This window comes from Cupressus sempervirens, chromosome 11 (genome assembly GCF_028749045.1).
Source record: "Cupressus sempervirens isolate cs-2001-9-10 chromosome 11, ASM2874904v1, whole genome shotgun sequence".
In the NCBI taxonomy this organism is placed as follows: Eukaryota; Viridiplantae; Streptophyta; class Pinopsida; order Cupressales; family Cupressaceae; genus Cupressus; species Cupressus sempervirens.
Window position 1 is genome coordinate 572,599,550 of NC_143128.1, and position 21,490 is coordinate 572,621,039.

The 21,490-nt window shown below is 35.1% G+C and overlaps 3 protein-coding genes across 3 annotated transcripts in view; 2 read left to right on the top strand and 1 right to left on the bottom strand.

Moving 5' to 3' along the window:
• Positions 1–1,638: 1,638 nt before the first annotated feature.
• On the top strand, positions 1,639–3,216 carry LOC149530927 (UPF0481 protein At3g47200-like). Its single transcript, XM_089808273.1, has one exon. The coding sequence runs from the start codon at positions 1,639–1,641 to the stop codon at positions 3,214–3,216; it is 1,578 nt and encodes a 525-aa protein (XP_089664399.1).
• Positions 3,217–13,370: 10,154 nt separating this feature from the next.
• LOC149530928 (UPF0481 protein At3g47200-like) lies at positions 13,371–15,158 on the top strand. The gene has a single exon (XM_089809336.1). It carries the CDS (start codon positions 13,371–13,373, stop codon positions 15,033–15,035), a length of 1,665 nt encoding a protein of 554 aa, XP_089665462.1. The 3' UTR covers positions 15,036–15,158.
• The window catches only part of LOC149530929 (putative pectinesterase 53), an 83,357-nt gene continuing 75,885 nt past the window's right edge, over positions 14,019–21,490 (bottom strand). Inside the window, exon 6 of the mRNA XM_089809338.1 lies at positions 14,019–15,245. Within this exon, the coding sequence (XP_089665464.1) occupies positions 15,156–15,245 (90 nt within the window). The 3' untranslated portion in view covers positions 14,019–15,155. The remainder of the gene's footprint in view (positions 15,246–21,490) is intronic.

Genomic DNA, 21,490 nt, shown 5'->3' on the forward strand with positions numbered 1-21,490 from the left:
ATTAGCAGCACGGCAGCCACGAAATCAGTGAGCAATTTTGAAATTATCAATTATCTTTTGTAATATAATTTTGCTTTGGCTTTCTTTATTTTGTCAACAAATACTTTCTTCATTATGTGTATTGTTTTCAGCAAAGATAACCAAGGATTTTCTAATCATAAAAGCGCATGCAGAACTTAAAAATATGCAAAAAGATGACGTGTTATCATTTTGTAGGTACACAATGTAAAAATTCAAGATAAATAAGTATTTATTTTTCAAATTTTATATATAACATATTTTGAAATGTATACTGCTAATTATGAGAGTGGTAATCAAGAGGCCTCTTTTAATGGTTTACGAAGGAAAAATGGTTTAAAAATAGACATGGAAGTGGTCTGTTACACTGAGGATGAAAATTAGAATAAGAAAGAGAACGTAAAGGTCATATTTGTGCATGTTGTTAAGCCACAAATACCCAAGGCCATGCAAAAGTCTAAACAAGAACTCTTTAAACAAGGCTTCAAACCTTAGACAACTAGGCACTAACCAAAATTCATTCACTATGCAGCATCAAGAAAGTGATTGTGACATAGGGCAATTTTGAAGTTTAAGGCAAAAGGTCTTATAAAAAGGTTGGGATCTTCATTCCAAAGAGAGAGAGAGAAATTGCTGCTTTATAATAGACATTGTCAGAAGCAAACTCTTGGAAAACAGGTCAACTGAATAAGGATCCGGAGGTAAGGGGACCAGAAAGAACAATTTACCAGCATCTACTGAGGAATCATCTGATCCTTGAATTACAGAAAGCATCACAACATATTTTCTCTTGGTTTTAAGATAGACATCCATTCCTTAAGAACCTATGAAGAGATTATGGGCAATGAATGAGTTATGTTTTCTTTCAATAAAATAACAGTAAGAAATGTATTACACATAATCATTATATGAGATGTCTCACAATGTTCAAGTTAATTTTTCTCTTATATCAGATTAAAATTAGACAAAATTTTCTCTCTCTTCTATATATTGATCCGATATATCTTCTCATCAAAACAACTTTTTCACCTTATTGAAATATAAGTACTAGTATTAATTTAATCACTTTTTCATAATTATAACACTTTTCCAACCAAACCTAATGATACACATGAAACCATTTCTATTATCGAATGTCTTTTTCACATTACAACACTTTTCTAAACAAAACTTTAGACATACAGGTCTTCAACTCACATTTCAACGACTATTATTATTGCTGGCAGTGGGAATGAATTATGTTGCTCCACGTGACGGAGAATGCAAGGCTTTTCCTTTTCCATACCCCAGATAATACTGCTAGAAACCTGAAGACTTTATACGTTTCGTATTTCTTTGGCATTCATTCCAATAATAAATACGTTTTTCGACTGAGAGCATCGAACCATAAAAATCTGGTCAATTAAGAGGAGTATCGGTTTCAATTTAAAAAGATTAATTTATTGCATGATAAAACGTTTGACTAAGAAAAATCTGGTCAATGAAAGAGAGGTCTACAAAGAAAAATTCGTAATATCAACATACTTGATGGCCGATGGTTTTTAATAGTTCTCCACACATATGTAATTTATTTAACGCTCTCTTTAAGGACCCCAAATCAATAAATTTGAATGAACAGGGATGGTAATGGTTGATAGCAGCTGTGTAATTCAGGTGGGTTATGAGGTGACAATGAATGAAGAGGATATACCCGATGTATCCTCTGCTCAGATCTTCCGAGTGCCAAGGCTACCACCATATTCCAAACATACTTTGTACAGTCCACATCTTGTTTCAATCGGCCCTCTCCATTATGGAAAGAAGGAGCTGCAAAGCTTGGAAAATTCCAAATCTGAAGCAGTTCGAAGGATGCAGAAGAGGATTCAGAGGAGAAATCCACATATTTCTATCAAATCAATTGTTGAACAGCACATTCTGCTTAAAGACGACAAGATTAGGAATTTTTACGGGGAACATATTCCCTTCACTCCCATAGAGTTAACATGGATGGTCACCAGAGATGCATGTTTTGTTTATGAATTTCTTGTTAATTATATAAAAGATAGCAGCAATAATCAAGCTATATGTGAAATTACACAAGTATCTCAGTTTGAGTTTGTTCAGAGTTTTCATGAAGAGGAGGTGAGTTCATTTAAGTGGAAGTACAATGCAGTCTTTGATGCGGATCTTCAAAATCCCATGAGAGAGAGACTGATGAGTGATATACTTTTATTTGAAAATCAGATACCTCTCTGGGTTTTGAAGGATATTCTTAAATTCCAGATGGGTTCTGCTGGAGCTGCGAAACAAAAGGTTGAAAACTTAATGAATATGCTGCTATGGAGTGCTGCTAGACATGAAATTTTTATGTGGAAAGCTAGAGTTTCTTACAAAATGTATTGTAAGAAACATATTCTCGAAGTAGTCTACCGCTCCATGGCGGGCAACGATCATTGCTCCTACACCGATGGCGAACTGCTAGACTTGCCGCATTCATCTCAAAATCACAGGCAGACATGCTATGCGAAATGGGTTAATTCAATTAAAGTCATTTGTGGGTGTTTCTCTTCCTCGGCAAATAAGATGCCATGCAACACTCTGTATCTGAAGCTTCCATCAGCATCAGAACTCGTGCGTGGAGGAGTGAAGATTCAGCCAGTGTTCTGTGAAGATATAGAAAGGGCAGTCGGGCAATATCCAACAAGATTGTTCGATTATTCTTCAGCCATTCGATGGATGAGGTTTGATGAGAAAACATCAGTGTTGTACTTTCCACAAATAAGGATAACGTCAGATTTATCTCCAATCATGGCTAGCGTTGCCGCAATGGAGGTGGGTGTTCGAGGGTACGGTAGAAAACCAATGATTCAGTTTATGTTACTTATGGATGAGCTGATTGAGAACCAGGAGGATGTTGCAGTGCTCAGAAAGGCAGGGGTAATTAACAATTTCTTCGGAAGCAACCAAGAAGTGGCTGATCTTTTCTACTTGGCTAAAGGGATTGCCCATGTCCAGGGTTGTAGAGCAATAGATGAAGTCAGAATAGGATTACATAAATATACAAGAAGAAAGTACAAGAAACTGTGGAGTGAGTTTGTAAATGCTTATTTTTCAAAACCATGGCAGCTCGCTGGTGCCATGGCTGCCGTGCTGCTGGTCTTGCTGTCGGTGGGGCAAGATTTATGCCTTTTCGTCACTTGCAACACCGATTCTTCTTGAACTGCATCGTTTACAAGACTTTCTTTCACCAGCAAGAATCCTAATGGGACAGGCTAATCTCTATCTTAAAAGCACTAAGACAAAATGAAGTCGAACTTTTTTTTTCCAGATTCACAAAAAAGTAGTGATTTTTTTCCAAATTTTTTGTTATTTTTTACTACAAACTATGTAGATCATGAAGATCAAACACTGAAATTTTCAAAAAAATCTATGATGTTTTTGATCTTTCGAAAATCGATCAACTGTAAAATTTAGATGGACATCCATTTCCTATAATCAATTTGTCAACCTCAGTTTCGTTGTGACTGGCCCCTATATTTAGATTGCATTCAGATCAATGGTAAAAGGTAAGTTTGGATGATTGGCTGTTGACCACTGTGGTATTTAAGTGCAATATTTAACTACAATGTCAAGATTTAATTCACTTTCATTACCAGTGTTACCCCGATGCGGTGGTGTGGGGGAACGTCGGGACGAGCTTGGGTGCAAAAAGAAAAGGCCTCAATTTGGGGATGGTGGGGGGACGGTGGGGGTGCGGCGGCAGGGTGCGGAAAAGGGGGGGGGGGGGGGTGGTGGGGGAAGGAAGGGGAGTTGGTTACATAATATATAAAATATGACTGAAAATGCTAATTATGAAATGATACTTCAATATATTATCTAACAACCAAATATAGTTGAATAGAGAAAATTGAAATGTGATTCATAAACCATAAGTTCAAACTTGAAACATGAAACTTCATAACCGTTACCAATGACCACTTAACAAATTAACTTAGTTCAAGATGCAAGATTCAAAATTCATTGTTCAAATATGAATATCATATATGATATATCATAAAGATGGTCATGATGACAATGAGCTGAGTAGCATGAAACAGTGAAATGAAATAATGTATCATAGCCATATCAAAGTGAGTACAATCAACAAAATGACAAAATGTTGATAATGAGAATGGAGTCATCCCAAGTGCTCTCTAAGCATGCATTAAAAACAATTTAAAAAAGAAAAAATTAAAATTAAAATTAAAACTATTTGGGCCATTGAGCTGGCCACACCCCGCGAGCACCTTGGGAGCACCCTGGAAGCACCCCGCAAGCACCCAGGGAGCACCCCCACACCCGAGCACCCGCAAATCACTCGGGTGCTCGATCGGTGTGGCCAAGGTGCGATGGCGCATTTTCGGCCAGCAGCGGTACTTGGGTGCATGCACGCACTGGGTGCTTCAAGTTTTTGACCCGGGTGTGCGCACCCGGGTTACACTGGTCATTACATTAACAAAAATTAATTTTTTCAGTCTCTATAGACAGTAGGAATATATATATATGCATGTAATGGATGCAATTTGTTTTCCTAGCTTAAAGTATAAAACATTTAAATGAATTTTATCAAATTGCCAACCTTGAATACTAAATATTTTAAATTTAATCTTTTTATAAAATATAAATATGTTAATTATTTTGCCTTATGTTGTACATTTATCACTGCTTCACCGTATTTCATCACTTTTCACATTATCCTATTTTATTCATTTCACTAATTTTTATGGACATATCTTCATAACAATAATGCAGGCATAAAAAAGTTTGTTAGGGAAAAGTTTCAAAATGCTATGTGGAATAATAACATTGGCAGAAAAAAGGATTATTACATTAAAAAATTCAACCCAACTGGGGATCACGTTGAGAAAGCGTACCTTGGGGCTGCTATTAAATGTGAGGTAAGGTTGTTATTGACTCAATTGAGGACTGGATCCCATCACCTCTAGTGCGAGATGGGCAGATGGAAGAGGCCCAAGGAGGTTTGGGAAGAGAGGATATGCATGTTTTGTAGGACAGGAGCTATTAAAATAAAATAGCATTTTCTCTCCAAGTGCACAACTTACAACATCCAAACTTACTACGATATCATACAAAAAGCGATCAACATGCATAGTTGATGCAGTGCAAGGTAGGAGAATCCCCTAAGGAGATGTCTTAGCCCCCAACAAATAACCACACAACAGAAACACAACACAAGACACACAATTTGATACCAAATGCAACTCTTTATTCATAAAATAACTATTTACATGCAACGTGTCAGGCTGTAAGGCCTTTCCGGTTACGGCCAAATAAAATAACAACTACAATAACAGTTCTGCAAGATCCCTCAAGATCCAACCCAAACACTAGCTAGTGCAAATCCACACTCTGGTAGAAACCTCCAAGATTTCAACTTGTGCTCAAGCCACCAAGCAACCTCCTTGTTTCCCAAGCCTCAACTACTAACTCTCTTCAAAATTCGCTCCTCTACCACCTCCTCTTCTCCAAGATGGATGAATAAATCACAATCCTGCTGTAAACTGCCTCACATTCGGCGCTCTGTCCACAAACTCGGGAAAAACTCACTCTCCAGCCGCTCTCCACACTCACTCCTCTTCCAAATGAATGAATAATGACTAAAGACTTCACCACAACCCCTACTTATATCAATCTAAGCCACAAATCAGCCCAGTATGCTACAAATTAAATATCCCTCACATTAACTACTTGAAGAGCCACAAGTCGGCCTCCAACAGGAATTAAATACCAAATGCCTTTAAAGGCTTACAATAATTATTAATTACATCAAAATTAACTACCCAAGACCCAAATAGGTCCACTCGACCCCACTAAAATCCCCTTAATCATGCAAGATAGCCACTACCCCAAGATGCTCCTGCATCAGACTCCCCAGGTGCAAAAAAAAGTGTGTCCCACACTTTGATGCCCAATAAAAAAAAAAATCCCACAACCATCTTCATTTTCACCAAAGGCTTCTACTCCAATAGGGACTAGAAAACCAACATGCGAATCATCCACATCTACATCACTCTGTTAAACACCAAAATCTCAACCATCCAATTAGCATGCTCACTCCCAAGAACAAACTGAACATAATGCTTCATCAACAAACCCTCATCCACATCAGCAACTAGTGAATCCACACTAGCAACAAACTCCATATCAATAGCAATATGTAGACCTCCATCAACACATGTCGAACTCTCAACACCAACCATCTCATTGCTCACAACAAGATGCTCTGCAACATACAAGTCACCACGAACAGAAACCAAATCATCCATGATCGAGTGCTCTGCATTCTACATGTCAAACTCAGCCACTAATCATGAAAACCAATCTCCATCCCAGTATCAACAAGGTTAGGAATATCCTCAACAACAACCTCTAGTCGCTTTGCAAGTTCTGTATCACATTGCACAAACTAATCAACAAAACCAACCTCTTCCACCTTGACCTTGCTATGTCATCTTCTCTCTCAAACAAGTCTTCTAACCGGCTCCGGATTGGTAGACTCCAACTCCAATAGCATACAACTTCCTTCTTTGGTTCCTTAACTCTTTTAGAAAAAGCATCATCCACTCGAGCTATTATCTCATTAATCCTCCTCTCCACTATATCACGGAGACTCACAATCATCTCAGGGTCCAATCCTCTCGAAGCCATCTTCCAAGATCTTCGCCAAACCATCTGCAACAAATCACCAACAGATCAACCTTCCATCGTCACAACCATAGATCCATCTGCATATCCTCCCAAGGTCCTGGTGTAAACTGCCTCAATTTCGGTGATCTATTTACAAACTTATGAACAACCTTCACTCTGATACCACTTGATGCAGTGCAAGGTAGAAGAATCCCCTAAGGAGATGTCCTAGCCCCCAACAAATAACCACACAGAGGAAACACAACATAAAACACACAATCTAATACCAAATGCAACTCTTCATTCATAAAATAACTGTTTACATGCAATGTGTCGAGCTGTCAGGCCTTCTCGATAATGGCCAAATACAATAGCAACTACAATAATAGTTCTGCAAGATCCCTCAAGATCCAATCCAAACACTAGCTAGTCTAAATACAAATTGTAGTAGAAACCTCCAAGATCTCAACTTGTACTCGCAAGCCACCAAGAAACCTCCTTGTTTCCCAAGCCTCAGCTACTAGCTCTCTTCAAAATTCGCTCCTCTACCACCTCCTCTTCTCCAAGATGGATGAATAAATCACAATCCTGCTGTAAATTGCCTCACATTCGGCGCTCTGTCCACAAACTCAGGAAAAACTCGCTCTCCAGCTGCTCCCCACACTCACTCGTCTTCTAAATGAATGAATAATGACTAAAGACTTCACCACAACCCCTACTTATACCTATCTAAGCCACAAGTCGGCCCAATATGCAACAAATTAAATATCCCTCACATTAACTACTTGAAAAGCCACAAGTCGACCTCCAACGGGAATTAAGTACCAAATGTCTTTAAAGGCTTACAGTAATTATTAAATACATCAAAATTAAATACCCAAGACCCAAATAGGTCCACTCAACCCCACTAAAATCCCCTTAATCATGCAAGATAGCCACTGCCCCAAGATGCTCCTGCATCAATAGTTTGTTTGAGGTTGACAAGATCAAGCAAACGGTGGATTTCTTGGTTAAGATCCATATCAAAAGATTGGAAATGGAAAGAAATATAGAATATGCTTAGCACGTTCTATTAGTCCCATTAACTACTATGATTTCGTGAACGTCATTAAAATCGCATTCATTCATAACTAGAAAAGATAATACCACCTCCACAGTCCTCCTACAGATAAACGTTCATGAAATACACCTTATGACTAATAAAAAATTTGCTCGTACTACTCCTACCTAGTAAAGAGTATCAAGCCCAAAACATTCTTCTCACAGGCCTCCATCGATCTTCCCCCTATCAATGTTGTTAATAGAGCTCTGAAGAAAGAAAAACAAACCACCAGATGATTGTGCAAAGGCTTCTCAGGTACCTCCATGTTCACAATAAAAACATTTCCTCCCAAAATAATTCGACATTGGAAATGGAAAATCTTAGTTAATTCTCACTTACAGGCAGCAGTAAAGCACCAATAAAATTTATGGCATCCACAGGATAGCCATCATGGGCATGAAGGTTAACCACGTTGCAGGGTGCTTCATTAAATCGCAGATTCTGAGAGCTTCGCTGCAAAAATTAATTTGTGCATATACTCTAATCCCTTCATTCCATCCTCTAAAGTGACATCTCTCTGAGGAATCCTGGCAGACAATGTTTTCTGTGGCTTTCTATCGCTGCCCATATGCTACTGAGTAAAGCCCTCAAACCCACACGTCGACCCTACTAACTGGCATAAAAACGAGCTGAAAAGAATTTTAGCGTAACTATCAACGAGCCCATATGCTATAGTTTCTCCCTTCTGAATTCTTTTTATAAATATTTATTAATCGCAATGCTATAGTTTTACATGTAATCATAATACACAAAACCTTGCTGATTGTCATCTAACGAAACAATGATATAGAAATACACTTTGGATGAACTCTATGGAGTAGGTTTTACCTATGAAATGCCTGAACTTCAAGAGAGGCAGTATGAAAATAAGGGAGTTAGTGGAATGGAGATGTACAAGAGATAGGTGTAGTTAGGATGATGAAGTCGCCAATTCTTTCAGGAAACCAAAGGAATGATCTATAGAGGTGATTTATCATTCAAATGTTAGAACAATTCTTAAACAATTGGTAAAGAATAGAATATAGGACATTATGCCACTAATTTGTTTTTTTAGGAAGACTATAGGTTCTCAATTGTTTTTTAAGATTTCATAAATGGCTAATGAATTAACAGATAAAAATGAAGTATTCCAGAACATCATGTAAATTACCTAAATTTCTTTACACAAAATAGTAATTTGACAATGCTTTCATATGTCCTTCAAATTAAAAGCATTTACATTAGCACAATATTTTCCTACATCTCAAACACCAAAGTGATTTTAGGAATCACAAAGCCTCTTTGAACTATTCTCTATTTCCATTTCCAGTATTCACTCACTACTGGGAGATCCTGACCGATAAGTTTGCATGTCGAAGGCTCGAAGCAATCGATTTTAAATTTTAAATTCTAACATATTCTGCATACATATCTCCTGGGACATTTAACTATAACATCGAATTAAACCAACCTTCTTATATGCTAGGACATCTCAGCCCTATTCTAAAGCTCCCACATTGACCTTATTAACCTTATTAGTTAGTTGAACATATTTTATATATATGGTCGAAGATTGAATAGACTAAAGATTACATGTGTAGGATAAGTCTCACTGTACAATGTAGCGTATTTTTTAACACAACAGGTGTGTCTAATTTGTATATATTTTTCTTCCTTTCCTTTATTAGTCGATCAATGAAAACTATAGATTTGAAGAAATATGAGGCGAGCTGTAAATTTGTTGAACAATAATGTTTAAGTAGTTCTGTATTCGAGCTTCTGGGTAAGATTGTGTTAAGAATTTTTAGCATCGACGTTTCGAATCATACTCTATGATCCATCATCAGAATGTTAAAGAGAGAGCTAAGAAAGAAAAAAAATGAAAATTTCTTTAAATACAGCCAGGCTTTGTATTACGTCTAAATGGGAAGGGATGAAATGGTAATTGTAGAGAAACCTTTAGAACTACATGTGGAACTAAAGTTGAGTATGAGCTGACATTTAATGAAAAAGACATGCTTTCTCAGATCTTCCGAGTGCCAAGGCAAGCATAAGGCTAAACAGACAATATCTACAGCTACACTTGTTTCCATCGGCCTTTTACATTATTGAGAAAGGGAGTTCCAAGAAATGGAGAACCCAAAATCTGTGGCAGTTAGAAGGATAAAAAGTGGATCTGGAGGAGTAATCTACACATTTCCAATCAAGTCAATTGTCCAACTGTGCATACTGCTCAAGGAAACAACGATAAGGAAGGTTTATGGTAAACAATTATTCCCTTTACTTCCATAGAATCAGCATGGATGGTCAGCCATGATGCATGTTTTGAAGTCATGAATTTTATGTTAATTATATTAAAAATAAAAATAAAAATTAGAATACATGTGAAATACTGAGTATCTATATTTGAGAATGTTGGATTTTTTATGAAGAGGACGCCGGTGCATTTAAATGAAAGTATGAGATATGTTTTGATGTTGATCTTAAATGGTTATAATGAAATTTTCATTTGGAAAGTTAGAATTTGTTAGAATATGTATTGTAAGCAAAGTATGTTCAAACTAGTTTAAAATGTTACGTGGTAAAAATGGAAGTCAAAGAGCTGCTAGACGACTCCTCCTCTTCCTTTTGTCTTTTCACAATTAACATTCAAAATAAAACATTTAACTTCAATACTATAATTTATATTATCCTTCTTAATTAATCATTTATACATTTATGATTGTCTTCCTAGAACACTAGTGCATAAATGAAATTATTTATATATTATTTTAAACAATAGAAATATAAGTGACATTATTGATATTTGAAATTATGTAAATTAAACTTTCAACCTCTCACATTGATAAGTTCTTTTCTCATTACTGACTCTATAAACTATTAAAACTACCACAAAAATCTATCTTTGCAAGTATTGTCATGGAAGCCAAAATTTTAAAAGAAAAAAATGAAAAAACTTTATTCATGTCAACAAATATATATTATTAGTCACTCCCTCTATAAGATAGGGAACTAATGTTTCCCATGTTAGCTCTAATTAATTTTTTAGTCGATAGGCTATATGTGTTCTTGTAAAATTACTTAGAAAACTATCAGCCCTTGTCGTTAATTACTTTTAGACCAATTTTATCTCACTCCAACTTTAACTCTCTTTTTTTTCCTACTTATTTAATTTAATTAGCTATTATCTACACTATTATCTCTCTCTCTCTTTTCTTATTTAATTATTTATCTCTATTTTTAACTCTTGTATTTAATTTATAAATAAATTTAGCTATACTTTTAACTATTATCATTTTCTATTTATTTAGAAAATTAATTAGTTGTTATCTCCACTTTTTACTCATGTTTTTCTTTCTTTTTATTTTTTTTTTTTTTTTTTAATTGGTTGAAATTTTAGTCTTTAAATTATTTTAATTAGTTTAATTTTTTTATTTTAAATATTAATTTTTAGTTTAGTTATTTGTGAGAGGAGTTCCTATTTTCTTACTATATTTTTTTAATATTTCTCATATTTAATTTTTACAAGAAATTAAATTGTGATATTGTTATCAGGGTTTAACTATGCACGGTTTAACTATGTAGTTTTTTAGTCAAACTCATTGACTCATGTTTAATGAGTAGTGATTTACAAGAATCCATCTCTCGTGATAATAAATAGAACACTATAAATCATTGGAGCTAGGTGATGCTCACAGAAGTGAAGCACCATTTTTTATAATTATTTTAGTTTATATAAATTTTGCTCCACTTTATATGTGTTATTTTTTTTCATATTTTTTTCATTTTAGTTTTCCATAATAGATTTTTATGGGAATATTTTTAAGATGATAATTTATTAGTATACAATAAATTACATAAATAAATATTACTTATTTAATTTATTATCAAATTAAATTTTATTTTACTTAAAGTAAACACCTATCAGCTCATCATTGCAAGCTGCTAGTTATAACTACAATCATCATATTCATGAAGTTGAGAAATATATATATTTTTCAATTTATTTTTGGTCATTCATTCTTTATTCTTGATTTGGGGTCAATTTACCCAAAAATTATTACATAGCATGTGAGAAAACTATTTTCTTTAACATAGATTATAAAGCAATTCAAAAGCATCTCTATTGTTTCAATAAGACATGATGAATATATAATATTAATGTACTTAAAATATTTAAATATGCATAGAAATATTTGTATTGTTAAATAATATATATTAGATATTTAAATAAGATTATTATTATTATTTCAAAATATCCTTATTCTTTATATACTAAAATATAGATATTTAAATAAATTTGATTCAAATTTATTTTTGCATTTAAGATTTCTAAACTTAATTTTTTCATTTAATCTCTTTTATAGAGATTTTTGTTTAGTAATTATGATTAAATTCTTGTAGAAATTTATCTTTCTTTCTTTTTTAACATAAGACTCAAGCTCTATCAAAATTCTTGTTGGTTATGACAAGTTTGACTTTACATATTGTGAAAATGATTCATATATTATACAAATTTAACTAACATTTATATTAAAAGACCATATAATAGTTATATTAGTTATAATTTATATAATTATAAATTTGACTAAAGATTTATAACTAAATTTATAATAACATTATTATAAAAATATATCAAAAATCACAAACAAAACTTATATAATATTTTATAAACCATTAAAAAAATGCATTTTTCTTATAGAATATCTGAACTACCTTTTAAATGTTGACCTTTGCAACTAAACCAATGACTTTAGGGTAATCACGTTTTTATTTAAGAAAAATAATAAAAAATCGACAATACTTTTCACAAATCAATTTAACACAAATGATTATTTAAATGAAATAAGATAACTTTAAACTTTAATTTATAAGATTAAAAACCTTTTATATTAATTAAACAACTTTTTCAACATGACAAACACTTTTGTAACTATAATAATAATTGCAAATTCTTTAACTTATATTTCTTTTACAAGAGATGAACAAGAAAAGATTTAATATATAAATTTAACAAACCATTTATTTTATATTATATAATTGGTTTTCGATAATTACAAGTCTTTTGTAACGAAACCTACGGATGCAGAGTTTCACATTTCTTCTAAAATTATTATTGACAAGAATAAAATATAATTAAAAGAGACATCAAATTTAATCATTCTATTATTTTAGTCACTTCCTTAAGACTTTAGTTTTCTTCTAGAATTATTATCATTGACGAGAAATAAACAAAGAAAATGAATTATTATCATCCAGCAAGTGTTCCACGCAGGTTTCCAAGTCCAACGGGAGAATGCTATGCTTTTCTCATCCACCGACAACAGTGAAAGAAACCTTTAAAAGCTTTTATTCTTGTATTCCTTTGTTATTCATTCGAGTAATAAAAACGTGTGTTTAGACAGAGTATTAGACCAGAAATATCCGGTCAATAAAGACAGTTGTAGCTGTTTTAATCAAAAGAGGTTATATATATGCACTAAAACGTTTGACTGAGAACATAAAGTCTGCAAGAAAACCCTCGACATGTTAGAATACTTGATGAACGATATTTCTTTATTTCTTTACTAGATTTTTCAATCTTCGCACACATGTAATTTATTTAATGCTCTGTGGAAGAGACCCTCAATCACTCAACGAATTTGAACGAAGAGGGATGGTACTAATTGGCATCAATTCGAGCGATGTTCACAGCTGCAATGATAACAGCTGTATAATTCAAGTGGGTTGTGATGTGACAATAAATGAAGAGGACATACCCGATGTATCCTCTGCTCAGATCTTCCGAGTGCCAAGGCTACCCCCATATTACAATCATGCTTTGTACACTCCCCATCTTGTTTCCATCGGCCCTTTTCATTATGGGAAGAAAGATCTGCAAGGCTTGGAGAATTCCAAATCTGAAGCAGTTCGGAGGATGCAAAAGAGGATCCAGAGGAGAAATCCACATATTTCTATCAAGTCAATTGTTGAACAGCACATTCTGCTCAAGGACAAGAAGATTAGAGACTTCTATGGTGAACATATTCCACTTACTTCTACAGAATTAGCATGGATGGTCACCAGAGATGCATGTTTCGTTTATGAGTTTCTTGTTAATTATATAAAAGTTAGCAGCGATAATCGAGATATATGTGAAATTACACAAGTATCTCAGTTAGAGTATGTCCAGAGTTTTTATGAACAGGAAGTGAGTTCATTTAAGTGGAAGTACGATGCAGTCTTTGATGCTGATATTCAAAATCCCATGAGAGAGACACTAATGAGTGATATACTTTTATTTGAAAATCAAGTACCTCTTTGGGTTTTGAAGGATCTCATTAAATTCCAGGTGGATTCTGCTGGAAGTGCAAAACAAAAAGTAGAAAACTTAATGAATATGCTGATTTCAAGTGCAGCTAGACATGAGCTTTTTATTTGGAAAGCTAGGGTTCCTTACAAATTGTATTGTAAGAAACATGTGCTCGAAGTAGTTTACCGCTCCATGGTGGGCGACGATCTTAGCTCCTCTGATGATGGTGAGCTGCTAGACTTGCTGCCTTCATCTAACAATCACAAACAAACCTGCTATGGGAAATGGCTTGATTCAATGAAAGCCATTTGTGGGCGTTTCCCCTCTTTCTCAGAAAAAAAGATGCCATGCAACAATGTGTATCTGAAGCTTCCAACAGCATCAGAACTCGTGCGTGGAGGAGTGAAGATTCAGCCAGTGTTCTGTGAAGACATAGAAAGGGCAGTTGGGCAACATCCAACAAGATTGTTCGAATATTCTTCAGCCATTCGATGGTTGAGGTTTGAAGAGAAAACATCAGTGTTTTACTTACCACAAATAAGGGTAACGTCAGAGTTAGATCGAGTCACGGGTAGCATTGGCGCAATGGAAGTGGGTGTTCGAGGGTATGGAACAAAACCAATGATTCAGTTTATGTTACTTATGGATGAGCTGATTGAGAACGAAGAGGATGTTGCAGTGCTCAGAAAGGCAGGGGTAATTAACAATTTCTTTGGAAGCAACCAGGAAGTGGCTGATCTTTTCAACTTGGCTAAAGGGATTGCCCATTTCCGGGGTTGCAAACCAATTGATGAGGTCAGAATAGGATTACATAAGTATACAAGAAGAAAGTACAAGAAATTGTGGAGTGAGTTTTTAAATGCTTACTTTTCAAAACCATGGCAGCTTGCTGGTTCCATGGCTGCCGTGCTGCTGATCTTGATGGCAGCGGGGCAAGATTTATGTCTTTTTTTCACTTGCAACTCCGATTCTTCTTGAACTCTTCTTTCTTCCTTTCACCAGCAAGAATTGTCAATCGCCATTTGTCATCCTTGTTTACTTTGTGACTAGCCACTATTTTAAATTGCATTCTATTCAAAGGTCAAAATCAAGTTTTTGTCATCCTTGTTTACTTTGTGACTGGCCGCTATTGAACAATGCATTCAGTTCAGTGTTCAAAGGTAAGTTTCGTTCGTTCGCTGTTGACCACTGTGGTATTTAAGTAAGATTTTATTCATGGTCATCACTCTAAAGATTTTGAATTTTTTCAATTTAGAAAAATAAAACATTTAATCACAATGTTATAATTTGAGATTTTATTTTTTTATAAAATTACTAAAATTATTTTTTTAAATGATATTTGAAAGGAAGCAGAGGTGTGGAATCACGCTTCCAAACACTAATCTAAGAGAGGAGAAATGCAGATTTAATGATTTTGTAAGCAGATACAAAGAAAGAATGCACATAAAAAGCACTCAAAAAAATAAACACACAACACACCAATTTACGTGAGGGAAAACCTTCAGAGGCAAAAACCCCACCACACTAAAAGCCAATACTTTGTATTGTAAGTAACAATGATTACAATACAATGCCAGCACTAAGCTCTTTAGGCATTTTCAGGTCTTCAATGAATCTGGAATAATGTGGACAGCTTAACTGTAACTCTGAACTCTGTTTTTAATCCTCTGCAACAAAAAAATTGCCTAAAATGAGAAATGGAAAACTAATATACAAAATAGCATAAATATGGAAACATAGAAGAGGATTGACCATTAGAAATAAAAATAAATCTACGGCAGAGAGAGACAAAATTAGAGAAAGATTTAACTCTAATACCCTCCCTTAAAGGTCAATCTAACTTCAAAACAAAACATTTACAGGCGAATCCTCAGAAGGCAAAAAAGGCAGACTCAGGTCGATCAATGAGATCTGCATGTTCCTCAATATTGGTCTGTGGTAGCATTAACTATGGTAGGTCGAGGTTCAGTACCTCGAACAAGCGCTTCATGGCGACAGTACCCGAAGATTGTCATTTGTCTATGATTCCACATGTTGTAGATCTTTCTATTGAATAGTTGGCTGCCTTCCAAGAGAAGTTTTGTGAGAGATGCCATGACACGTTTTTTATGCCAAAAAAGGTGAACATCTGAAAAAACACAAACTTTGAGGCAGATTGACAAAAGACACAGAAAAAAGGAAAGGACACCAAGAAGAGAACACGAAAAAACCATAAAGAATCTTAAATCATATTCTAAATCCATGGGCTCGAAAGTTGAGGCGCAGAAAACAATGCACCTAGGAAAAACGGATACTAACCCAATTGAGATCTACAAAAACCCACCAAAAATCTCAATTTTTAAAACAGGCACGGAAAAAGAGAATTTCAAAACAAAACCTTGTTTTTGAAAAAAACCAAAAACATGGCAGATTTGACTATAAAAAATGGTGGAAACGAAACTAATGGATGAAAATCAGAGACCTACGGTTTCAAACACCTTAGACGTTGCCCTTGCAGAAGATGTGTAGAAAGGGTCCGCTCAAAAATGCCCAAAAAGAAGGCCACGAAATTGTAGAAAAACAAGTTGACAAAAAAAATGTTAAATGTAGGCCCAAAATTGCCAATGAGAGAAAGTTGGTCGCATGGGCAAGGCAAAGGCAGATGATGCACAAGCTACAAGAGAAAAGTCGCTCAGAGAAAAGAATATATACATAAACCCTAGATAGATTTTAGAAAATATCCCTACAAACAAATTATTGAAACAAGCGAAGGATGTTAAAAATCTGGAGTCAAAAATTTCATGAAGAAATTAAAGATTTTCAAAACCTATTTCGAAAAATAAATCAAGAAATTTCAATAATGAAATTTTTTTTTTTTTTTAAAATAGCTTTAATGCCATATTATGGTAAAACAATGAATGTGTTGTTAAACAAAAATCATAAATGATCAATATATACAAGTATACACAAGACTGTTTCTATAACGAACTAAGAGAGAGAAATGGAAACATTATGAAGAGAGAGAAGTTTCCATATTGAACAAAGAGAAAATATGGTATCATAGAAGAGGAGTGACCATTAGAAATATAAGTAAATCTACAGAAGAGAGAGAAACAAAATTAGAGAGAGATTTAACTCTAATAGTTTTTATCGACCCTGCAAAGATATAAACAGTTAGAGATTGGCCACCTCCTAAAAATTGTATAGTGCTTCACAATTTCTTGAGTATAACCAACTTCTATCATAGATTTGTGCTTGGTTTCTCGCACTTATGGCCTCTTAATTAGAGGCCAAGTGGTGGGAAACAAGCAAAATTCCAGTGGACCAGTAAGTATTTGAGGAGTTGAAATGAAGATTATGTCCAGCACTAGTGTTGGTCCTTCCAGAGCTGCAACAATCCTTTGAAATAGAAACAGATGCATCAAAATACGCTTTTGATGTTGTACTCATGCAACATAAACATTTGGTTGCCTATCATAATGAAACTTATGATACATTACATAGGTACCCCACCTATGATGAGTTGTATGCCATTGTTCAGGTCTGCAAACAATGGAAACATTATATCATGTGAAAGGAAATTGCTATACATAGAAACCATAAACCTCTTCAAGTCTTGCAATCACAAGGGAAGTTGCAAATGACAGACATCAAAGGTAGTCAGCTTATCTACAACAATTTCACCTTAATATTTGTCATAAAAAGGGAAGCGGTAACAAAGTTGTAAATTGTTTGAGCAGGCCTCTAATAGTAGGTTTGACAATGGTGTTGGATTTGTGCAGCCATCAAACAGCAACTTGGGCTCAAATATATGGTAATGATCCTGATCTTGTTGACATATACAGTAAATTGCTAGAAGGGAGGTTTGTCCTTGATTTTAACTTGCAAGATGGATTGCTTTGTCATGTTGGTGATGCAGGAGCATCTTGCATCCAAAATAAAGGGGAGACATGTTGAATTTATAATTTTAAAATTGAAAAAAAAAAAAATCTAGAGGAGAGAGAAAGTGACGAAAATTAGAGGAGAAATAATAATATTAAAAAATAATAATAAAAAGGAGAAAAGAAAAGAAAAGAGGATTTTTATTTTCGAGGTGCATAGGTGGCATAAATAGAAAAATAAGAAAAATAGTTGTCATTACATTAATCGAAGTGTGTAGGTGGCATCTTAGAAGCTTGTGGAAAGTTTCTTAAATCTTGCATTTAATATTTGTTGTGATCCATAAAGGAAATGTAATTTTCTAATTGGCCCACATGGTGGTGCTTAGTTGTAATTCTAGAAGGTTATGGAAGTTTTAGAAGATTGTGGATATTGTGTAGAAGGTTGTGGATAAGTCATGCATTGGGTGGTAAATTGCCTATTTAAGCAAGGCATATGAGCATTTCTAATCAAGCTTGAGAAGTAGAAGCTAGAAGGTGTGAAGACTTCAGGGTGTGAAAACTCTAAAGGTGTAGCTCTTAAAGTAGAAATTCTTGGTGAAGCTCTTGGTGTGAAGACTCTTATTTGGGATTTCTCTTATGTTGAAGAATTTGTAAACTTCTTTTTGAAGAAGTCATAACTATGATATCATCTTGTGGGTGTTGTAAGGATCTTCAAGTATAATAAAATTGCTTGTGAAGCATTTTTTTTATTTCTCTTGGTTTCCATATTGTTGCACTCTTGATTGCGAGTGGGTAAGGGTGGTGTGGCCCTCTATCAAGTGGTATCAGAGCGGGAGTTCCTGAGTGTACAAGCACATCGCCGAAGTGTGAGGCAATTTGTACCAGGACCTTGATTGGGTGAAGTTTATCAGAGTGGGAGTTCCCGATTGTGTGGACAGATCGCTGAATGTGAGGTAGTTTACACCAGGATTTGCAAAGAAGGTTGATCTTGTGGCTGATTGATCTTTTAGATTGGTGAATTTTTTTTGCTTAGGGTTTGCTAAATTTTTGGAAGATGCCTCCAAGAAGATTGGACCCTAAGGAAAGCGATGACCTTAGTGAAGCTATGGAAGAAAGAATCTTAGAGAAGATAAGAGCAGAGATCAAATCAGAGATTGCATTGATGAAGAGTGACATGATTGCTGAAATTGTGAGTGCTTTGGGTGGTGTACCTAGGCATGTGGGTATGAAGACAGATATGATGAAGTTGCCGAAGACTTTGAAGCTGCTAGTGAGGATAGAAGTGATCATGAGGAGAGACCTATTGGAATTAGGGCTAGTCAGTTTGCTCGACCTGGATCTCAATTGAAGTTGAAGCATAAGATGGAGGTTTCTAATTTTTCAGGTACTTTGAATCCTGAAGACCTGATTGATTGGATTGGTGAATTAGAGGACTACTTTGAGCTTGAGAGTATTGAAGATCCATTGAGAGTAAGGTTGGCTCAAACTAAGTTGAAGGGATATGCTGCTCTTTGGTGGAAGGAACTGCAAAGAGATAGAGAAGAGGAAGGTGAAATGAAGATCACTAGATGGAAATTGATGGTGACTAAGTTAAAGGCAAAGTTCATTCCTGCTGATTATGAACTTGAATTGTTTAAGAGGTTGCAGAATCTGAAACAAAAGGATATGACTGTGAAGGATTACACTGAGGAGTTCTACAAGTTGACTATTCGGTCTGGGCATAGAGAATTGTCAAAGGAGAAGGTAGCACGGTACATTAATGGTTTGAGATTCAATATTCAGGATGAGGTTGGTATGCTGAATATTTCCACAGTGGAGGATGCTTATCAGTATGCTTTGAGAGCAAAGGAGAAGCTAAAGAGGAAGAATCAAGGTAGTTCCCGAGGGAAGGAGAAGCAGGATAGTTCGGTACAAGCTAAACCAAAAGCAGAAGGTGAACCAAAACCTATGGAACAAAGAAGAAGGATAGGTGGAGGTGTATTCAGAGGTAATTGTTTCAAGTGTGGTCAAGGAGGGCATAGATCTTTTGAATGTTCTATTGGTAGGACAGCTACTACTGTGAATGAGGTTGAAGTCCAGGAAAATCAGCCTGAGGAAGGAGAAAGTTTGTTGGCTCGGCGAGTACTAATGGGTAAGAAGACATTGGATTCTTGTCAGAGGACTAGTTTGTTCAAAACTTGTTGTAAGTCTGGTGAGAAAGTTTGCAAGGTAATTATAGATGGTGGTAGTACTGATAACCTTGTTGCTGAGGAGATGGTTCAAAAACTTGGTTTGGAGAGATTGAGACATCCTTGTCCTTATAGAATTGGCTGCTTGCAAGTTGAGCATGCTTTGGAAGTGAGGGAGCAATGCCTTGTTGATTTTCAGATTGGGCAATATAAGGATCAAGTATTGTGTGATATTGTGGATATGAACAGTTGTCGTGTGTTACTTGGTAGACCTTGGCAGTATGATTGCAGGGCTATGCATGATTGTGTTAGGAATGTGTTTACTATTGAGAAAGGTGGTAGGAAGTTTTCCTTGATTCCTTTGCAGAATAAAGCGCTTGGTAGGAGAAACTTGAGTGTTGGCAGTCGAGTTGAGTTGGCAAATTTTGCGAAGATTGAAAATCAGCATGGGAAACAGACCTATAGAACACCTGTGGTGGATGTAAAGGAGAAGAAGAAAAACAAGGGAAAGAGTGTGCAAGTTGAAGATTTGGAGGACATATATGTGAAGAACCAGTTTGGGATTTATGTGTTGAATCCTAAAAGATGTTCTTCCAGCTATTAGAACATCTTTTCGGACCTAGGGAGTCTGATGCAGGAGCATCTTGCATCCAAAATAAAGGGGAGACATGTTGAATTTATAATTTTAAAATTGAAAAAAAAAAAAAAAAATCTGGAGGAGAGAGAAAGTGACGAAAATTAGAGGAGAAATAATAATAAAATAATAATAATAATAAAAAGGAGAAAAGAAAAGAAAAGAGGATTTTTATTTTGAAGTGCATAGGTGGCATAAATAGAAAAATAAGAAAAACAATTGTCATTACATTAATCGAGGTGTGTAGGTGGCATCTTAGAAGCTTGTGGAAAGTTTCTTAAATCTTGCATTTAATATTTGTTGTGATCCATAAAGGAAATGTAATTTTCTAATTGGCCCACATGGTGGTGCTTAGTTGTAATTCTAGAAGGTTATGGAAGTTTTAGAAGATTGTGGATATTGTGTAGAAGGTTGTGGATAAGTCATGCATTGGGTGGTAAGTGCCTATTTAAGCAAGGCATATGAGCATTTCTAATCAAGCTTGAGAAGTAGAAGCTAGAAGGTGTGAAGACTTCAGGGTGTGAAAGCTCTAAAGGTGTAGCTCTTAAAGTAGAAATTCTTGGTGAAGCTCTTGGTGTGAAGACTCTTATTTGGGATTTCTCTTATGTTGAAGAATTTGTAAACTTCTTTTTGAAGAAGTCATAACTATGATATCATCTTGTGGGTGTTGTAAGGGTCTTCAAGTATAATAAAATTGCTTGTGAAGCATTTTTTTTATTTCTCTTGGTTTCCATATTGTTGCACTCTTGATTGCGAGTGGGTAAGGGTGGT